The sequence below is a fragment of the Panicum virgatum genome, chromosome 2K (assembly GCF_016808335.1).
Source record: "Panicum virgatum strain AP13 chromosome 2K, P.virgatum_v5, whole genome shotgun sequence".
In the NCBI taxonomy this organism is placed as follows: Eukaryota; Viridiplantae; Streptophyta; class Magnoliopsida; order Poales; family Poaceae; genus Panicum; species Panicum virgatum.
In genome coordinates this window covers 42,744,498-42,765,317 of record NC_053137.1, presented here as the reverse complement: position 1 = coordinate 42,765,317, position 20,820 = coordinate 42,744,498, and the positions used below count along the sequence as shown (strand labels likewise).

The following is a 20,820-nucleotide window of genomic DNA, read 5'->3' as shown; positions in this document are numbered from 1 at the left end:
AAGGAGTATACTGCTGATCTTTGCATACACATAGTTTTGGCTGTTGGATCTCTTCTAATGAGATATCTTTTGATGTTGATGTTCGATGTTACATTTGCTCCTTGATCATGCTTGAGCTGCTAGAGTTTGAAAACGCAATATAGTCACTGAACTTGTATCACAGATGACAAACTTCCACACAGCCAAATCATGAAAACCACAAATGAACATAGCAGAAGTTGCCATCTATGGTAAAGTAACATGGGCGCTTGAGCTGTCTATCGTGCAACCTCATTTGTCACAAAGATCAGCAAAATCATGCGATTATTTTAATAAATTATTTATTATCAAGCCTGCCGATTGAACCAATACCCATTTCTGGTTAGCTATTATATGTCAGGCCAAAATGACAGGGTTAAGCCCAATGTTAGGAGGGACAAACAGCAGGATCCAGTTGCAATTTCAGCGTACATATGGTATTCCATACACTAAAAGGAGCAACATCCGCTCCAGCGAAGTTCAAGGGCTAGATTCTTTCTTGAACAGCTTGATTTGATCACCATAGTAGTAAGCGCTGCCGATCATTAGAGCGACTGTTGCCCCTTGGGCAACAACACGCGCCCTCATCAGTTTTTGGCCCAGTTGAGAGTTCCCATATCGGAAGCTGATCAGACCAGCAGTCAGAACTCCAGCAGTCACCAATGCACCTAGACGAAAATGCAACAAATTATAGGAGTGTAGTAATTCGAGCAAGCATATAAGGTGAAGTCCACAATGATACAAAGATAATAAATTATAATTTAGTACTAATGCGAATTAGTATCTCCATCGGCAACAGTAATGTAAAATGATAATATGATTCAATTCTAGTACACAAAAAAAAAACATATTGTTGGCAGATCCAGAAAGTGCAGAAAAGACGTGATTGAATGGTATGAGTGTTTAAATGCGAAACAAATAGAGGAATATCGATAAACTCAGAACTAATCAAATACTTCCTACTAAATCTAGATAATTGCAGAAACCTGGCCTAGCTTATACTTCATGAATCAACTTAAACCTGATGCCTATTGATGTGAAATAAGCTGAACTGTGTTAACTTTAAAATGTTTCATGAGTTCCAGGACATCTGCATCTTGAAGAATGATTCACATAACTGTTATAAGGGCATGATCAAAGTGGACGCTTGAGATGGCGGTCATGGTGGTGCTACACATCCTGACTCCAACATCTACTCTATATGCTACACACCCAAGCATCACCACTGCATGTGCTCAAAACTAGATGAACTTCCACATACCCATTTAAACAGTTACAATTTACCCTGAGTTACCCTAGCTACCTCATTTTTGTTTTCATCAACAGTCTACTGATCACAACACAGTCATTGTTCTCGTACACCCAACCAAGGAGCAATACACTATATAACCTGCTTTTGAATTATTAATGAAACCGTTCGATAGGCTAAGAGCAGTTGAATTAATGAGAAGTCAACCTTTATCAGTCTTTGTGGCTTTAGAAATTAGAACTCAGAGAGCAATCACCCAAGTAAGCATACATTATAAGATTGTGGCATAAGTGATGATAAGCAGGTATTCCAAGGCATCGCCAAAAGGATTATGTTAGCATTCAATTTCACACCAGTTAACCCATTTTAATCCAGAGGTAGCTGCTAAATCAATCTAGCCTCGTCATAAGCCCGGTCGGTCGGTCAGCAGAACAAAACCACGGTCCTGGAAAGCAATAGAGTTTAGATCCCCCGCCCACCCAACCCCACGCCTAAAATCCCCAAAGAATCACGATCCCACGACCTTGGATCCGGGGCACGGCGACTGAACCAACTCCTCCCCGTTCCCCAGCGCGACAAGGATCCGCCGCGCGCATCAGCGAGAGGGAGGCGCGTACATACCGATGGGGACGAAGGGGTTCTTGACGGGCTTCTTCCCCTCCAGCTGGAAATCCTCCATGTGGAACGGCGGCGAAGGCGGGGCGCTGCCTCCAGCGGCGGCGCCACTGCTCTTCTCCATGGCGTCGCCGGGGTGGTGGTGATGGACGGAACAGAAGAAAAGGAAGAGTCTTTGGCAACAGCGGCGGGGACCGCTGCGCTTCTTCGCTCGGGTCCGCCGCCGCCGCTCTTGAGTTGGTGGCGAGAAGGTGTCCCGGCCGTTGAACTGTGATCCGAGGGTGGACAGCCGTTGTGGGCAGCGGGCAAAGCACCGCGCGTGCTTGTGGTGCCAAACTTGCCAACCGGGTCGGTGCGACCCCTTCTCCGGCGTCGACGTGACACCAGTCTAGAACCTTCTGGAACGCTTCTATTAATACTGTGGTAATTGTTCTGAGAGATCGTGCTAATTTCTGCTTCGAACGTAAGCAGGGTGTTTAGGTATGGGGTGTTTGCGATGAGATATGCCAAAATTAAGCATAGTTTTTTTGCTTTTGTGATAATGTAAAGTATGACTTTGTAGATATCATCCTTTGTCCACGTTGAGGTAGAGATTGGAGAATCGAGTATATGGATTTTGTAATTTGCTAATTCATCGCGGAGAGGAGTCGTTGCATGGCTGCCGAACGGATCACATAAATATAGACTGACAAGACTACGGTATACATGCAAGTGTCAGAAGAGAGAGGGATAGTAAGAGTGTGCAACACGCATGGAGGTGTCCGAAGAGAGAGGGATAGTGGGACGAGGGAGAGTTAGGATCTGTTTGGTTTAGGTGTGAAAGTGCTTTGACTTTTAAAATAAGCCAAAAGTCAAATTAAACAGAGTTGCTTCCTCTTATGTGCTTCCACAAAAGCTGCTTTTCTATAGTTCATTCTCTACAGCCACTATCGCGCTACTTTTAGCGGCTGTGAGGGCAAACTTTTCATTGAAATTACCCGCAATGCCACCGCTTATGAGCGTACCTGTTTGTTCTTCCTTTCCCCCAATGCCTCTCTTGCTAACTCCCCCGACGCGGCACTGCCTTCAGCGGCAGCGCCCCCTCCACCTCCTTCCCTCGAGCTCGCGGAGCCTTCCCCTCCCCACTACCTCTCTAACGCTCCGGCACGGGCCTCTCCTGCACGTGCGAGCCGTCACCGCCGCGATTCTCCGCCGCGCGTAGGCTAATGGGGGCGAGTGCCACCGTGGGCCGAGCTCCGCCTCTTGCGTGGGCCAATAGGGAGTGAGCGCCGTCGCGGGTCGAGCTCCACCTCCTGTGCGGACGTCGTCGCGAGCTCTAGTACGAGGCCGACGAGTCCAATCGCCGCGCCGCACCCAGGTCGCGGGCTCCTATGCGAGGCCGGTGAGGCCCGGCCGCCACGCACGCTCAGGCCGGCGAGCCCCCAGCGCCACTTTGACCCGTGAGAGGGAGAAGAAGGGGCTGACGAGCAGGGCCCGTTCGTCAGTGAGAGAGATGAGTGAGCAGGGTTATGATGACTTGTGGGGTCCGTTTAGCAATTTCTCAAAAGTCACGATTGCCCAACCAAATGGTTGCTTTCTTATAGCCCATACCTCACAACAGCTTTTTCCACAACCACAGCCTACAACTACTTTTCCAAAAGTCACAACTCAACTTGATTAAAAAAAGCACAGCTCAACCAAACACACTTTTAGTGGGATAAGATAGACGAATTTATTTATATCAGGGTCTCTTCCTCTTCCATTGACTGTCATCTCCTATTCTCCCTCACTCTCCACTTTTATATATTTATAAAAATCATTCGTAAATAAAGGTACACCTATGTGCGCACTCCTATATTTGTAAAAAGTCATTCGTAAATAAGTAATGTGTGCTGCTACAACACGAATGGGAACTTTTTGAGATTTTCACGTGGTGCCCACCCCTACATGCAAATAAATTAATAGTATTTTTCTGCCATGCACAAAAGTATGTGCATCATAACATAATTTGTATTTTGATCATCATTCATGTTAAATATCTGTGACATGAATAACAAGGCAGGGTTAGTGTTTACTTGGTAATATTAATGATTTGTTCTTTTAAATAGGCGTGCATTTTAGTCTTTTTCTCTTGAGCAACAAGAAGTTTGATGATATATCATTTTCATGTGTATTTGCTCCACTAAAAAATTAAGCATAAACAGTTGTATATGTGCATGCACAAAAGTACGTGGATCATAAGATAATTTGTATTTTGGTAAACATTAAATATCTGTGACATGAATCACACGTAATATTAATTATTTTTTCATTTAAATAAGCATGTGAATTTTAGTCTTTTTCTCTTGATCGAGCAACAAAACAAAACAAAAAAAAGTGATTCTAGACTGATTTTGTAAAGTGGTTAGCTGAAATGAACTAAGAAGAAAAGCTTCATCGCCTGTTAAAAAATTGAAAAAACATTTTAAAAGCAAAACATAAAATAAGAACTCTCTCCATTTATTTTTAGGTCATATTAGGATTTAAAAGAAAAAACTTTATGAGCTTTGATCATCAGTTATTCAAACTATATGCATGCCTAGTGTATAAAAATTTCAATATGAATTTCACAAATCTTTTAATACAACACTGGTTTGCGGTAATTGATGATATGCTGTACAAAGAATTGATGGTCAAAGTATATATATTACTCTAAAGATGTTGTAGCATGTTTTTTCCTTTTTTCTGTAAATTTGGCTAACGTTAAAGAAAGTCTGGCTTAGGACAAAATTGCAACGGTCTGCATAGAGGAATCATATATTTGGATCTTTATTCAGGAAGACCAAGAAATTCGATGTGTTTATAGTCGCCACCAAGGTGACTTGATGTTAAAAAGTAGTTGTACAATGAAAAAGTTTGGTACTTATACATGTACTTCATCATGTTCCAGTTTGCAATCTGGTGAAATCTTTGTCGTATAAGGATGTACAACATCCTACTCCGTAGGATCATATCATATGTTGTTATGATCTGCACAGTCTCAAAGAGGAAGGATTGGCAAGAAAAAGGAGGATACCACCGAAGTCCACGGTGGTAAAACTCTGTCCAATTGCCGCGACGTTCTGCAGATTTCGAAGGCTACTTCTGCTAGATATTTTGGCCAATCTAGTTCACAAGTCTAGTATCTGATGACATCCTCTGAATTTTGTCATACAAACGTCGTGCAGCGTGTGCGTAATCTAACACTCCCCTCCCGTTTCCGCCCCCACTCACAGAACCGTAAAGAGTGGCAAGTTTGGTCATTGGTTCGTCAGACCTGCACCCAAAACCAACCAACCTCACCTGCAACACGAACTAACCGGTCGCCATCAGAGAGAGCTTCAGAGGATTGATCTCCCTCCAACCAAGAAACGCTTGCGAAACAAACACCTTTCCCCCCACCCGTCGTCCATCTCACTCTCAGCGCGTCGGAATCAGCCAGGATCCGATCAACCGCTCGCCCTCCCCTCCCCCTCTTCGTCACCGCTCTAGCCATTGTCAATTGTTCCTGTCACCGTTCTTCATAATCCTCCCTGAAGCTTTCCGTTGCCAATTAGCAAATCAACATCTCTCCTCTCTCTTTTTTCTTTATCCCTCTAGCATGGGCTGGACGGTTTACGGTTTGATTCAAAAGTTGTGGACGGATTGGAGCCAAGAAGGGGACCATCATCTGGATTAACAAATGTGGATTCTGTGGTTCGGTCAGGAACTCAGGACTGAAGAAATTCACCACTGGAGCTTGACAGCTTCCTGGTAACGGCTACATTCCAACCACCGCCACCTCCACCACCGCTCCTCCGTTCTCGGTCGCCATCACCCCCCGTCACGCTCCTCCCTCCGGACGTCCCCGTCTCCGCTCGCCCTTTCGCCACGATTTCTGCCCGAAAACCCATCCTGCTGCACTGCACCAATCAAACAAACACGGTCTCTCCTCCCCGTCCCTGAAGTTTCAAACTCCATTTCCGCCCCTCGCAAAGGCACCGTCCGCTCCGGCGTTTCTTGGCCCGGAAGCACGCTCCTTTCTCCAATCTCTACACACCATGCGACATGCCTTGCGAGCTGCTAATGTAATGCCCACTCCTACTCGGTTTTGCCTTGTCCTCCCTTTACTTCTTGGCCAAAGCCCCGATTATAGGTGGCGCGTCTCGTCACCCTACTACTTGGCCCCCAAGAGACCGCCTCCTTTCTTTACCCTTGAATTGATCATCGCAAGCCTGCACTGCGTACTGCACCTCCGTGCCCTCCCGTCCTCTCTCGCTCCTGTGCTCCTGTCCATCCAACATCCTCCATTCCTCCTCTGCGATCAGCGGCGCACCGCCGCCGGTTTCTCGATCGGTTCAGGTCAGCACCGTTAATTTGCTTGTTGGTCACCATGTGTTTGTTTCTTTTTCCCTCCCTTTCTGAGAGAATTGTGAGTGTCTGCTATGAACACTGAATTGGATAAGTTGCTGTGTGTTCTATGAACTGATACTTGCAGTGGCAGCCATTCTTGCAGCTCCAGGGCGTGTGCTTTTCTGGTAAAGCGTGCTGCCCCGTGTGTGCTGTGCCTTGGACCGGAGCAAGGAATATTTCAGAGTTCTTCAGCACGGGGAGGTATCTTCGAACTAGATGCATCACAAAGTTCCTGCGTGAGGATCTTTGCGCGGCAAACCGCGAGATTTCTTGGGTGGAAATGGAAAAGGGAGGGTTCAAGATGTTCAACATAGTCTCATCCTGGAACAAGAGGAGGAGAAGCAGATCTCTTGATCAGCTAAATCCATGTGAGCGAACCATTTCTCCTTCTTTTTACCCCCCTTCAATATATGCGCGAATTTCCAAGCAGTATGCACTGCAGGAGTTGTTTCAGTTGACCCGTCGATGCCTTCATGAAATTTTTTTTTGATGATCTGAAAGTCCTCTGCACTCTGCAGGGGTGTACAAGCCTGCTGAACTATGGCAGGCCAAGGAGCAGAGCCCGCTGCCGAAGAAGCGCAGCAGCACGATGGTGTTCACCCTCAAGGAGATGGAGGAGGCCACCAACATGTTCAGCGACCGGAACCTCATCGGCAAGGGCGGCTTCGGCCGGGTTTACAGAGGCGTGCTCAAGGATGGCCAGGTGCTTGCTTCTCACCGATTCCTGTCAATTTCGTTCCTGTCGGCGCGGGCTCATTTTTTCAGAATTTGTTGACGCACGCTAAGCTGTTTGCTTAAGCTCAGACGTTGATGTCAATTTTGTCCTCTAGTAGCTTTCATCTGAAGCATTTCGAATTATCGCAACTCTTAGCACCAATGAATGGTTTAGTTTGGAAGAGAGGTTCTCATTTTTTTTTCTGTTGAATGTATTTGGCATACCTTATTTAAATGCTGTAGGCGATGGCCATCTGACCTGGATGTGATACGTCCAGCAGACAGCAACGATCGGAGTGGTGTGACATTTTGTCTGAACGTCCACTCAAGAAAACAAAGTGGCAACCACCAGTCAAATTTTATCAAACGTCAGTAGTTGATCCTCAGTTTGTCATGATAAAACTTGACACCCAAGTTTTCAGCAAAAGCATTAACACCCATGTTTAAAATTTTATTCGTTTCAGTTCAGAAATTGTATGTGGTAACCTTCAGTCAGTAGTTCATACCATACTTCAGTATATCCACTTGCAATGTTCAGAACACATGATTCTAACCATATGAACTTGTATTTCTCTTCTGGATGCGAAGATCGTCGCCATCAAGAAGATGGACCTGCCTACCTCCAAGCACGCCGACGGCGAGCGCGAGTTCCGGGTGGAGATCGACATCCTGAGCAGGCTAGACCACCCCAACCTGGTGACGCTGATCGGCTACTGCGCCGACGGGAAGCACCGGTTCGTGGTCTACGAGTTCATGCCCAGAGGCAACCTCCAGGACATCCTCAATGGTGACACTGACACCAAGTCCCAATTTTTTTCTTTCATCTTCCAATTGCAACGCCACAGTACGCCTGTGCCTCAACATTCATTCGTTCATCGCAAGTGACGATCTGACATTTCTTTTCTTCGTTCAGGCATTGGGGAGGTGAGGATGGACTGGCCGCTGCGGCTGCGGATTGCGCTGGGCGCGGCGAGGGCGCTGGCGTACCTGCACTCGAGCACGGCCGTCGGCGTCCCCGTCGTCCACCGGGACTTCAAGTCCAGCAACATTCTCCTCACCGAACACTTCGAGGCCAAGGTGAGAGTCTCTCTCAGATACCTACCATTGGACATTGGTGGTGGTGGTGGCTTCTGCTCAAACTGAAATCTTGGTCACCTCTGCATTGATGCATCGCTGAACGCTGATCGAAACCCTGTGACTCAGATCTCCGACTTCGGGCTCGCCAAGCTGATGCAGCAGGACCAGGACCTGCACACGACCACCCGGGTGCTGGGCACCTTCGGCTACTTCGACCCTGAGTACGCGCTGGTAATAATAAGCCTGCCATGCCAACTCGATCACACACACCACCAATTCACCATGATCTTTGCTCGTGCATCAATTCAGCTAGCTCGGGTTCTTTCCTTGCAGACGGGGAAGCTGACGCTGCAGAGCGACGTGTACGCGTTCGGCGTGGTGCTGCTGGAGCTGCTGACGGGGCGGCGCGCCATCGACCTGAGCCAGGGGCCCCAGGAGCAGAACCTCATCGTGGGGATCCGCCAGGCGGTGGGCGACCGGAAGAGGCTGCGCCGGGTGGTGGACCGGGACATGGCCAGGGGGTCCTACACGGCGGAGTCGGTGTCCATGTTCGCCGGGCTCGCCGCGCGGTGCGTCTCCTTCGACGGCGCCGCCCGGCCGTCCATGCCGGACTGCGTCAGGGAGCTCCAGCTCATCATGTACGCCAACATGAAGATCTGAGCGCTCGGGTGCCTGGAGCCTGGAGGTGGGTTTTGAGACGCTGGTGGATTGGAATTGCAACTTTTGTTTGGTAGAAACAAAAATTGGAGAGGATTGATCTCACGGTCGTGATGTACAGGGTTATAGTAAGGAGTAACTTCTCATTGCGATAGGAATGCATCTTTGGTCTGCAAAAAGGGCAATGCTTTATTTTTTTTGGAAAAAAACAAAGTGGACACCAAACAATAAAGGCTCTGTTTGGGACCGCAATTTCTTCTACGAGATTGAAGAGAGATCTCGCATGGCTGTCATATGCGTACAAAATTTGTAAATCCTCGTACGCGTTCAAAATTTGTAAAAAAATATATATGACTGGAGAAATTACAAGTGTTTCAATTTTATAGAATAGAAAAAATTTCTCGAGAGAATATTATATAAACATTTTGAAGTTAGTTTTATTGGAGAAATCTCGTGGTAAGAAACCAAAAGATGCTTTGGCCCTGTTTAGTTCCAGCGCAAAAAATTTTTGTATTGGAATCTTACTAATTTGAAGTACTAAATGAAGTCTATTTACAAAACTTTTTGCATAGATGGCTTGTAAATCGCGAGACGAATCTAATGATACTAATTAATCCATGATTAATTAATAATTAGAGGATGGTTACTGTAGCATCACTGTTGCAAATCATGGATTAAGTAGACTCATTAGATTTGTCTCACGATTTACAGCCCATCTATGCAAAAAGTTTTGTAAATAGACTTCATTTAGTACTCCATGCATGTGTCGAAACATTCGATGTGACGGTTTTTTTTTGCGTTTACGGGGTTTATGGGGTGGGAACTAAACATGGTCTTTCTACTACAGATTGTAATTTGTGCTATGTGAACCATGACCTTTTTTTAGTTTTTTTTCTTTATAGTTATAGTCTTATAGATGTGCATGAGGTAGTCGGAAAGGGGGCTCCTGTACATCTTGTGAAATGTAGATAAGACATTTATTTTTAAAGCATATTTGGCCCAATTAGCTGCTGCAAACATATTCAACATTTTGAGCGAATTAGCTCAACATTGTTCATAAACAGGTTCAACAATTGATTTCAAATTGTTGAAACTGTAAAGACGAAAAGTTGAAATTGAAAGCATGGAATATTGAAGTACTAAAATCGAAAGTTGAACAGGGCGTTTATTCTCTTTGTGAGGTGTATTTGTTTGCACGAATCTCAAATACTAGAGGGAAAAACTTCCAAAAAATGTATAGAATCCACAAGTCGGAAAGGTTACACTTCCAACTGAAAAAACACACCACAATCCCAAAGCCCAACAAGCCGGCCCAGGCCAAGTCTCCTCGCATGCCCAAACTAAGTCCGGCACGCGTCGCGGAAGTTACCATAGATTCCCGAGCGCTAAGGGGTCCACACGCTCCGTTGCTTGCCTTTCACAGACGCCGATGCCGAGCTCGGACTCGGGGCACCGCCGCGGCCACCGTCTCCGCTCATATATACGCAGACCAAGCAAACCAACCAACCCGCACGCCATCACGCAGCAGCGGCGCCGGGTAGCCAGCAAGAACATCTCCGCTCTCTTCCACAAGATCCTCGAGCCGATTCGGCGGTCGGCCATTTGAGAGGAAGGGCGAGGCGCTTCCGCCGGCCTTGTTGGCGCGCATGGAGAGGTTCGCCGCCATGGTCAGCAGCCGCCGGGCCGCAGCCGCCCCCGCTCCGGCTGCGGCTGCGGCCCCGGGGCCCGACGAGGAGGAGGTGAAGGGGAATGCCGAGGGGATGAAGCTGTCGGCGGAGGACGAGGCGTACCTGAGGATCCAGCTGGAGGAGATCGTCGTCGTCAAGAACGAGGACGTCACCCGCCTCGCCGCCGCGCGCGGCAGCAGCTACCTCGGCGGCGCCGCCTCCCGCTCGTGCGCGCCCGGCGCGGCCGCGGTGGCGGGGTCTGCGCATGCACCCGCGGTGAGCTCGGCTGGGGCGGCGGCGGCGGCCCGGGGCGCGCTGTCGACCACCGTGGGCTGGATCGTTGGCTCCAACTAGAAGAGGGTCGCTGCTGTTTCTGTACTTCCGTCGAAGGATCCATCGAACTGGTGAGCCGAGGTCTAGGGGTTTTTTTGGTAGATCTAAATCTTGCTCTTGTTCTTGGTTGGAGGCGAGGGGATCGGTTCTTGGGATCGAATTGGTAAACTTGCATTGTCTCAAACTGGCCCAATTGATACCAATTCGGCGGATTATTTGGCTTTGCGGCGGCAATTTGAGTTGAATTACGCGTTATCTGTTAATTCGAGTTCGTGTTGTCGTGGAAGCACAGATCACCATCGATTGCTCCCAGGTTACCATTTTACACCGAAACCAAGCAAGCAGGCAAATCTTCATGAGCAAAATAAAAAGCATAATCCAAACACACGGCAGAAGGATATGATCAAGTAAAACTTCTATGGGATGTTTTGGTTAATTTGGTGGGAACTCATGTCCAGATGCCAGTTGCAATGATGATGGAGCTACGAGAAACTAGAGGTTCTGTTCTGTATTATATGGGCTTATGGTGACAAATTTGCTCAAGTTCTCGCGATACCAATATCTGGCTAGCTTGGCAGCCCATGCATTATTACCAAGAAAAGAAACGAAAAGCAGGGGACATAATACCTACCAAAGTTGGCAACAAATAAATGCTTCATGAAATTGGTGGAAGTTGCCAAAATTTGGCAAGATAAAGCATTGGCATCATGGAACCAACACGATGCAAGTCACCTCTCGCCCTGACTTTGGGTTAAGAGAGAAGAAACGCTTGTACCGCGAGACCACAAAAATGCCACATCTGCTGCAACGAAACCTTTTGAATTTTCGATACTACAATACAAAGAAGCGTTTTCGTTTGTTCTGGGTCTTTTTGTACAACAAACAAATCATCCCTGTGGATTCAGCCCCTGGTGCTGGTAGTGGTAACAGGGAATTCACCATTTCGGCCGTGCGGTCCCGCCTGTCAGTGACTCCCCCACTGGACCAGCCAGTCAACCATGGAGTAGTAGCACTGTGGCGGAGCAGGTCCAGTCCAAGCGTGCACACCACATGAGTTCGGGACTAGTCGGAGCGGAGCCGGGCACGCCCGAGCACGAGCAGGCAAGCGAGGTCTCTCCCAATCTCCCTCTCGATTCGTGACGAGAACACCCCACCCCGCCCCGCCCCACCTCCGTCCCCTCCGCCGCCCCCCTCGCCTCCCTGTCGGAATCAATCAATCCCCCATCCCCGATGGCGCAAGGCTGCCCCTCGGCCCCCGCCGCCTCCACGACTCCCCCGGGCACGCCCCGGGGCCCCGCGCCGCCCCCGCCCTCCTCCTCCACCGGGGCGGTCGGGTTCCACTACGCGGTGGAGCTCTACTTCGACCCGGCGCTGGAGAACCAGGTGCTCAAGGCGTGGAACGCGCTGGCGCGGCGGCACCTCGGCACCCGCCTCATCGACGCCGCCGCCCGCCCGCACCTCCCGCTGCTCCACCTCCCCGCCGCCGCGCTCCCGCCGCCAGGGACCGGCGCCGCCGGGGACCCGCTCCTCCGCCTCGGGCCCTCGCTCCGGGCGCTCGCGTCCCGCCTCGACCCGCTCCCGCTCGCGCTCTCCTCGCTCGCCGCGCTCCCGGCCTCCGCCGCCGCCTCCCCGAACGACAACGTGCTCTTCCTCGCGCCCACGCCCTCCGCCGCGCTGCTGGGCCTCCACGCCCAGCTCTGCGAGCTGCTGCGGAAGGACGCCGGCGTCGAGGTCCCCGACGCGTTCCGCCCGGACCACTGGGTCCCGCGGTGCGCCGTCGCCGTCGACGTGCCCCGCGGCCGCATGGCCGAGGCCTTCTGCGTGCTCCGAGAGCTCAAGCTGCTCCCCGTCTCCGGGTACGGGATGGACATCGCGCTCGTCGAGGTCGGCAACGCGGTTAGGGAGCTCGTGTCCTACCCGCTCGGCGGCAGTGGTGGAGCTGGAGCCGACTGAGAGGTAAGAGGCTCTCCAACTGGATCTTGATCTTAGATTTGAGTTCCCAGTTCGGTGGTCGGCTCACACGTAGTGTTCATTTTAGGTTGGGTAGGGAGCGTGCAGATTTGGCAATTGGCATGAGTAGTTTCCAAACAACTAGGAGCTGGTTGAAATTGTTTGACGAGTGTTGAATTAGAATGGACTAATCGGGAGTAGTAGAGTAGCAACTTATTACTAATAGGTTGTTCTATCTTAGGAGTGACGGCAAAGGTACTACTGACTGCACGCACCCCAAAAGAAAAACCACTCTAGATGCATTACAAGAAATATTTCTTAACCCCTTCCTCATCTTTGTAGCTTGTGAATAATTGTGTGTCACTGATTTGTAGATGTATGTCCTTCTTGTAAGAACATCTGCCATTTTGCTTTAACAGATACATATCTAATTGCATAGTAGGCTCTAAGATTTTAAGGATTTGCAATAGTTTTCAAGTTTAAGACTAAGTTGTGTATTGAATTGTAGTTTTAAATCTTAAGACTGAATTGTTAAGTAACTGCTACTAAAACCAAACTTATAAACAAACACAATTATAGCATATGGCCACCAAACGAAGTAGATTGTGTGTCATGGCCACTGATCTTGTATCTTAGAGTTTAGACGTTAGAACAGAACAAATTGACATCACACATCGCATCGTTGTAGATATTATGTGCTTGTTTATTTGTTCTCAGCATAATTGATACAAAGCAAACAACCACATAATACAAATCATTCTCACAATTTATCTGTTCCCTTCCTTTCTTTTTTGCCTTTTGTACTAGAATGTTCACCACAATACTTTTAACTTTGGAAACTTTTAAACATAGAAGGATTTGGATTTGTCAGATAAAGGCAAGGGATGTGTGGGTGACTTGCTGTTATGAACCGTACTCCATTAGGAGTAAAAGGGGTAAACACCGTGGGGAAGATAGCTGGGCGGAGTCGGCTTGGAGGGAAACTAGGCTATTATGGGACTTGGGATTAATTCTTCTTCATTGCTTGATTGAAAGAAGATGCAGTCCCATCCCTATTTATATACAAGGAAACTTGACCTTAAGAAACTAATCTCTAGAATTAATAAACTAATCCTGATCTAATGTATTCTCTCTCCTAATGTTAGTCTCAAAACAGCTAACAGATTTACAACACCAGCTTCCCTTGAGCTTTGTAGACAACATTCCAGTGTCCAAAATGTCGGGCACAGACGTTCTCTTGCTGATCTATTTTCCAAGTAGCACTGTTGTATAACAGTGCTTATTCAATGTTCTTCATCACTGCTAACGGTATCCACTCGCATATTTTGTATTTGATCAGCCAGGTGCTCTTTCAAGCCATATTCTACTAAGCAGTTGTATTGACATGGTGATCGAAGTTAATCTAATCCATGGTTGTTTTCAGGTGCTGATGTATTTTGTACAATATCTACAACATCATGGATGGACAATCATATTTAACAAGGACGGCATAGTGATAATGTGGCATTTGCTCGTCCAATTTGCCTTCTTCGGAGGAACTACATTTAAAAGAAGGCTAGAACATACTGTATCCTAACACATACAGTATTTTGTTTGATCATTTCTTTAATCTTTTGGTTGATAATGTATTTGATGTTCCTCCATTGTAGACACTTCACATAGTGTATCGCATGTCTTGATGTTTACTGTAACGAATGTTGTTAGTTATTGTGTTCGTGTGCCCTGAACCACCTGTGCTGTCTCCATTCTTTCGCTCACCAGATTTGTGTTACATGTAGTATGTTCTGTGCTTGAAGCCTTTTTTGTAAACATTTTTGGAAATAGGCTGCAATCCTGATGTTCGGCCTTGTCAGGAGACCTCGTTCTGTATAGAATTCCAAGTAACATTTTCTGGTAATCGGATAGTGTACCAACTCCGGTAGTTCGACGATCGTGGCTTGCAGAGTTGCGCTTTTGCTGTGGCTTTTTCATTGTAATAACTGGCCACGCAAATCGCTCAGCCTTTTTTTTTTTTGAGATTACACATTATTGCTAACAACCAGGGCATGTTTATACAACTGTATGCTGAGCTGAGCATAACTCACTGATTATGTTTTGTTTAACTGGTACTCCTATGTTTCAGGTGATCAGGTCCAGGCTTAGCCAAGAGCACCATGAACAGGCCAGTGGTCTCCGGGTAGAAGGTTATTCGTAGCATAGCGAGCGCCGCTAATTGATGGAAAAGGTCAAGACCGCGTCACACGCCTCCCATTCAGGCCGCTGTTTCAGGGCCATTGCCACATCCTCTGCCATCTTCTGCAGACCTAAGAACAAGGTTACACTATGAAAAAAAAAGAACAAGGTTTACATTGCGGAACCAACTCCATTTGGTCGGAGAATATGGACAAAATGATGGCTCCACAAATTTCACATTCTATCCGAGCTCCAAGCCAAATTCACCCGTCCCCACGACCACTTGGTAACCCCGACTAGTTTGACGGCGCTGCCGACGCCGCGCCGGCGTCGGCGCTGTCGGCCCATCGCTTGACAACCTGCAGCAGGATCTCGTTCCATGTGTCGATGGGCCCGGGCAGGCACCAGTGCACGCAGTCGTTGGGCATGCGCTCCCTGGCGCCGCCGGCGAGCGGGAACGCCCGCGTGTACAGGCCCGGGTGCCCGTCCGGGCGCATCGCCGCCAGCCGCGTCACCTGCAGCGCCTCCACGGCCAGGCCCGCCCCACGCGCCGTCGCGTCGGCGCCCGCCGCCGCGGCCTCCTCCACCCCGGCGCGCAGCATCTCCTCGTCCATGTACAGCGGCTCCCGCTCCCCGCGCGCGTACGGCTCCGTGCGCGCGCACGACGTCGGGCTGTCCCACTCCCCCTCGAAGTGCGCCGGCGAGAAGGTCGTCACCACGGCCAGCCGGGGGCGGGCGGGCGACGAGGAGGAGGAAGCGGAGGAAGCGACGCGGGCGATGAGCTCGCGGAGCGCGTTCCGGACGGCGAGGCGGAACACGCCGAAGAAGCCCGTCTCCGTGCGGTTGCCCTCCGGGCAGCGGTGGCACCCGATGAAGGCGCCGCGGTCGTAGAACATGGCCGGGTTCAGGTACCACTGCCCCGACGAGAGCACCACCACGTCGAAGCTCGGGGCCTCCGCCGCCCACCGCTCGTCGGGCTGGTCGAAGTAGATCCGGTTGTGGTACAGCCCGCCCGCCGCAGCCGGCGGCGGCGTCTTGGGCCTCTCCGTGCCGTTCACCAGGAACGGGGACCAGAACACCGACACGGTGGCGTTGTGCGACGGAAACGCCCAGCGCCGGAACTTGCGGAGCTCGTCGCCGTCGCCGTCCCCGTCGCCGCCGCCGGCGCCGCGCACGAGCCGGGCCGGGAACGCGGAGGCGAGCAGGCAGACGAGGGACTCGCACTGGTTCCGCGCGAGCGAGTCCCCCACGAAGGCCAGGTGCCGGCCGCGCACCGCGCCGAGGAACCCCGCGGGGTCGAAGGGCGGCAGCGCGCACCCGCGCGGGCGCCACCGCCAGCGGAGGTACCCCGTGTCGGGCCGCCCGTGCGCCGCGCAGTTCTGGCCGGCCTTGATGGTCTCGCCGCAGCTCGCCCCGCTGTACCGCGGCCCCGCCGCGGTACGCACCCACTCCCCGTCCGAGTAGTCGCACTCCTCCGGTGGTGGCGATGCAGCAGCGGAGGCATTCGCCCGGCGCGACGGCGACGGGGAGGAGGGGGCGGCGGCGGCGGCGGCGGCGGGAGGAGGGGGCAGAGGAGGAGGAAGGGTGAGGAGGTAGTGGAGGAGGGCGAGGGGAATGAGCGCGTAGAGCGCCAAGGCGACGGCGCGCTTGGTGAGGAGGGAAGAGGAGGCGAAATGGTGGCTGAGCTTCTCCCAAGCAGTGGATGCGGCCATGGGGATCGATCCGGCCATCCAGCTTACGAGAGCTCACGAGGCGCGCGCATGGGATGGGGACAAGAAGTCGAGAAGTGGGAGTGAAGGCAGCGACCAGCGAGGCGCCCCGGGTGGCTGAAATGGGGAAGACAGGAATGGGCTGCTGCTCTACCCTCTTCCTCTGACGTCTGAATAGCCAGAAACCCAGCACCTCTTCTCAATAGTCGATGGGCAATGTATGAGCGTCTGTTTCCGTGTCTTGGACTCAAATGTTAGGTCTTGTTTAGTTCGCCAAATTTTTTAGGGTTCGGTACTTTAGTATTTTCGTTGTTATTTGATAATTAATATTTAATTATAGACTAATTAGGTTTAAAAGATTTGTTTCGTCGTCTACAGTTAAACTGTGTAATGAATTATTTTTTCAACAACGTTTAATAATATATGTATATATCTGAAAATTCGATGTGATGAGTGCTGTAGAATTTTTTTTTGAACTAAATAGGCCTCAATCGAAAAGCCTATTGCTAAAGTGGATCGAATCTTGCTGTATTGGATATGACACTGCTTACTTAGCATCCCGCTCTTTGATTCTTTGTTATGCCACAGCTTATGAATAGCACGGTCAAGAACAAATTCAGGTGCCTGCAGATATTTCCTGTAATAGTCGAATGGGGTTGCAGCTCGGTGCTGAGTGCTGACACAAACTTACGAATTGATGGGACTGTTTGTCCCATCCTTTGGGAGATATGAAATCTGGGTGCACTCAGCCCCGTTCACTTCTCAAAAGATTTTCTACAGCATTCGTCACATCGAATTTTCGGACACATACATAAAATATTAAATGTAGTTGAAAAAAATAACTAATTATATAGTCTAACTGATTAATACGAGATGAATTTTTTAAACATAATTAATTTATGATTGGATATTATTTATTAAATAACAATGAAATATACTACAATAATTTTTCATCACCTTTTCGCGAACTGAACTGGCTGAACTAGTAGGTAACTTCAGTCTTCAGAAGCAGATTCTCTAACGCACATCCCTCTGGTAACTTCAGGCGATAAGCAAGTTCACTACCTTCAGCATAAATTTTGTGAGGGCCAAATACCGTGGACGGCGGCACGCGATCTCTAGCGGCCGGGCGGTTTTGATGAGATGCCTCGGCTCCCCTCCCTCTCCTTCCTGGTTGATTCTTTCCGCGGTGGCGTCTCCCATTTCCATTTGTTAATCGAGCCTGTTTGACCGTCCGTACAGCGGGACCGGGGAGAGTGCAAAGCAAGACCACCGCGGCGCGAACGCGATCCGATCCGCACCGGACGGCGCGGATTCAGGGCTCGTGGCCGTTCCGGGAGGGACCCCGTCTCCGAGAGAATTGTGTTTAGTCCGTGAAGAGTTTGGATTTTTGTACTGCACTATACTTTGTTATTATTTAATAAATAATATTTAATTATAAATTAATTAAATTTAAAAAGATGTATTTTGTGGTACTCAGTTAGACTGTATAATTAGTTATTTTTTCAACTACATTTAATACAACATATATGTGTCCAAAAATTTAATGTGACGGGTACTGTAGTAAATTTTGTGAGAACTAAACAGGGATCTCGTGGACCATGAATTCTGCGTTGGTAATTTTTAGCAGGGTCTATATATAAGGATGGATTCGGATGTTTATTCGAATGTCAGATTTTTGATCATTTTTCTTCGATTATGGATAAATAAGATATAGAATTTACTATGTAAATTCATAGCCTTGTATTTAACATTGATCTTGTAAAAATTCATAAAAACTAAACCTCAAATTTATCATATATATTCTCAAATAATAGATATAAAAATTCGAATACGGATCGGATACAGATTCGAATCTTTTTTCACCTTTTTAATTGTAGGGAGCAAATAATACATAAAAAATCTATACAAAATTTTATTCTTATGTGTAATAATATGCTTGATAATATAAAAAAATATTAGCATAAAATTTTAAACATATATATTTTAAAATATCAAATTTGTTTAAAGAAATCGAATGTCTAGATCCATCCTTACTAATATGTAACTCTAGTACAGGTTAAGAAAATGATCCCAGAGTTTACCTTAAACGGATTTCTCTAATTCCAGATTCCATCATTACAACAAGCGCAAAAGAACGGCAGAGCCACCCAAACTGTTGCCCCCACCCAAAAAACTCAGCAGGTTCACGGCGGCGAGGACGACGACTCGGCGTCGGCGCCGGCGCCGTCGGCCCAGCGCTTGACGAGCTGCAGCAGGATCTCGTTCCACGTGTCGATGGGCCCGGGCAGGCACCAGTGCACGCAGTCGTTGGGCACGCGCTCCCTCGCGCCGCCGGCGAACGGGAACGGGTGCATGTACGCGCCCGGGTGCCCGTCCGCGCGCAGCGCCGCCATCCGCGTCACCCGCAGCGCCTCCACCGTCACGCCCGCTCCGCGCGCCCTCGCGTCCGCGGCCGCCGCCGCGGCCTCCTCCGCCTCGGCGCGGAGCATCTCGCCGTCCATGTACCCCACCTCCCGCTCCCCGGGCGCGTACGGCTCCGTGCGCGCGCACGCGGCCGGGCTGTCCCACTCCCCCTCGAAGTGCGCCGGCGAGAACGTCGTCAGCACGGCCAGCTTCGGGCGGCGTTCCCGCTGCTGCTGGGCCCTGGCGCCGCGGAGGACGACCTCGCGGAGCGCGCCGCGGACGGCGAGCCGGAACGCGCCGAAGAAGCCCGTCTCCGTGCGGTTGGGCTCCGGGCAGTGGTGGCACCCGACCGCGGCGCCGCGGTCGTAGAACATGGCCGGGTGCAGGAACCAGTGCCCCGCGGACAGAACCACCACGTCGATGCCGGGGATCTCCGCCGCCCACCGCTCGTCGGGCTGGTCCAGGAAGAGCCGGTTGTGGTCCAGCCCCGCCGCGCCCCCCTTGGCCTTCTCCGTGCCGTTCACCAGGAACGGGGACCAGAACACGGACACCGTGGCGTCGTGCGACGGGAACGCCCAGCGCCGGAACTTGCGGAGCTCGTCGCCGTCCCCGTCCCCGTCGCCGCCGCCCGCGCCGCGGACGAGGCGCGCCGGGAACGCCGAGCTGAGCAGGCAGACGAGGGACTCGCACTGGTTCCGCGCCAGGGAGTCGCCCACGAAGGCGACGTGGCGGCCGCGGACGAGGCGCAGGAACTCGGCCGGGTCGAAGGGCGGGAGCGCGCACCCGCGCGGGCGCCACCGCCAGCGGAGGTACCCCGTGTCGGGCCGCCCGTGCGCCTCGCAGTTCTGCCCGGCCTTGATCGTCCCGCCGCAGCTCGTCCCGTTGTACAGCGGCGCCGCCGCGCTCCGCACCCACGCCCCATCCGAGTAGTCGCACCGCGGCGCCGCGCGCGTCCTTTTGGATCCCGCGGCCGCCTTCTCCTTAACCGCGGCGACTCTGGGCCCCGCCGGCGGTGATGGGGAGGAGGAGGTGGCGGTGGCGGCGGCGGCAGCGGCAGCGGTCGGATGGGCAGGAGAAGGGAGGGAGACGAGGTAGTGGAGGAGGGCGAGCGGGATGAGGGCGTAGAGCGCGAAGGTGACGATCCGCTTGGCGAGGAGAGATCGCGGGAGGGACGAGCTGCTGGAATGGTGGCGGGGAGTGGAGGCGCCCATGGGACGGGATCGAGGATCGATCCAGCTCCACCCTCAGCTGACGATGGGCGAGGGTGACGAGAGTTTTGTTGCGCTGATGGCTGAAATGGCCAAATGGGGGAAGTAGCTGTTCATGTCAGACTTCAGAGCCGAGGGCCGGCGATCTGGCCATTGCAAAAAAAAAAAAGGTGGTTTGATTTGGGAACAGAGGAGAAAGGGGCGATTGCCTTATTTTACGTCATGTCGCCGATGGCCTAATAGGTTGATTAGGTTGTTATTGCCGTGAGCATGACGAAACAATGGGAACAAAAATGCTGGACATCTACAATTCTACTCCCTTCATATTAAATTATTATTTATTTTTAATTTTCTCTAGAGCATAGCTTTGGCTATGTATCTGGACATATAATAATTCAGGATGGAGTGAGTAGATTGTTTGTTCCAATACAATGTGGCAAGATATGTGCGAGATAATTATTTGAAAAAAAAGACGTGAGAGATACATCAATACATGAAGATTAAATCAAGAGTTAAAGCTCCAGAAATAGGTGCCCATGACATTCAACCAAGCAGACGTCTTTGGCAACAATACCATAAGCAAGAGCGAGACATTAACCGACAGTTAACACAAATTAACATATAGCATGACTTTTTGCTTGCACGTCATCGAGCTG

General features: G+C 50.3%; 6 protein-coding genes across 8 annotated transcripts; 3 read left to right on the top strand and 3 right to left on the bottom strand.

The window, feature by feature from the left end:
- Nucleotides 1-273: 273 nt before the first annotated feature.
- LOC120678373 (RING-H2 finger protein ATL48-like) lies at nucleotides 274-2,174 on the bottom strand. Its single transcript, XM_039959534.1, has 2 exons — nucleotides 1,889-2,174; nucleotides 274-686 (listed from the first exon to the last, which is right to left on the bottom strand). Exons 1-2 carry the CDS (start codon nucleotides 2,004-2,006, stop codon nucleotides 499-501), a joined length of 306 nt encoding a protein of 101 aa, XP_039815468.1. The 5' UTR covers nucleotides 2,007-2,174; the 3' UTR covers nucleotides 274-498.
- Nucleotides 2,175-5,775: 3,601 nt separating this feature from the next.
- On the top strand, nucleotides 5,776-9,140 carry LOC120678346 (probable serine/threonine-protein kinase PBL28). Of its 3 annotated transcripts, none has more exons than XM_039959491.1 (7): nucleotides 5,776-6,220; nucleotides 6,375-6,639; nucleotides 6,790-6,974; nucleotides 7,574-7,772; nucleotides 7,899-8,062; nucleotides 8,189-8,293; nucleotides 8,396-9,140. In XM_039959491.1, exons 2-7 carry the CDS (start codon nucleotides 6,552-6,554, stop codon nucleotides 8,720-8,722), a joined length of 1,068 nt encoding a protein of 355 aa, XP_039815425.1. In that variant the 5' UTR covers nucleotides 5,776-6,220; nucleotides 6,375-6,551; the 3' UTR covers nucleotides 8,723-9,140. The 3 variants fall into 3 exon arrangements, with proteins under 3 accessions (XP_039815425.1, XP_039815417.1, XP_039815410.1); XM_039959483.1 differs by having other exon boundaries at nucleotides 6,357-6,639; XM_039959476.1 differs by having other exon boundaries at nucleotides 5,777-6,220; nucleotides 6,363-6,639.
- A 962-nt stretch (nucleotides 9,141-10,102) lies between these two features.
- On the top strand, nucleotides 10,103-11,005 carry LOC120678339. Its single transcript, XM_039959467.1, has one exon. It carries the CDS (start codon nucleotides 10,366-10,368, stop codon nucleotides 10,738-10,740), a length of 375 nt encoding a protein of 124 aa, XP_039815401.1. The 5' UTR covers nucleotides 10,103-10,365; the 3' UTR covers nucleotides 10,741-11,005.
- An 883-nt stretch (nucleotides 11,006-11,888) lies between these two features.
- On the top strand, nucleotides 11,889-14,399 carry LOC120678332. Its single transcript, XM_039959457.1, has 2 exons — nucleotides 11,889-12,675; nucleotides 14,093-14,399. The coding sequence occupies exon 1, from the start codon at nucleotides 11,950-11,952 to the stop codon at nucleotides 12,670-12,672; it is 723 nt and encodes a 240-aa protein (XP_039815391.1). The 5' UTR covers nucleotides 11,889-11,949; the 3' UTR covers nucleotides 12,673-12,675; nucleotides 14,093-14,399.
- A 272-nt stretch (nucleotides 14,400-14,671) lies between these two features.
- LOC120678322 (protein ALTERED XYLOGLUCAN 4-like) lies at nucleotides 14,672-16,781 on the bottom strand. The gene has a single exon (XM_039959448.1). It carries the CDS (start codon nucleotides 16,569-16,571, stop codon nucleotides 15,138-15,140), a length of 1,434 nt encoding a protein of 477 aa, XP_039815382.1. The 5' UTR covers nucleotides 16,572-16,781; the 3' UTR covers nucleotides 14,672-15,137.
- A 1,768-nt stretch (nucleotides 16,782-18,549) lies between these two features.
- Nucleotides 18,550-20,510, bottom strand: LOC120678281 (protein ALTERED XYLOGLUCAN 4-like). Its single transcript, XM_039959416.1, has one exon. The coding sequence runs from the start codon at nucleotides 20,165-20,167 to the stop codon at nucleotides 18,737-18,739; it is 1,431 nt and encodes a 476-aa protein (XP_039815350.1). The 5' UTR covers nucleotides 20,168-20,510; the 3' UTR covers nucleotides 18,550-18,736.
- Between the last annotated feature and the right edge of the window lie 310 nt (nucleotides 20,511-20,820).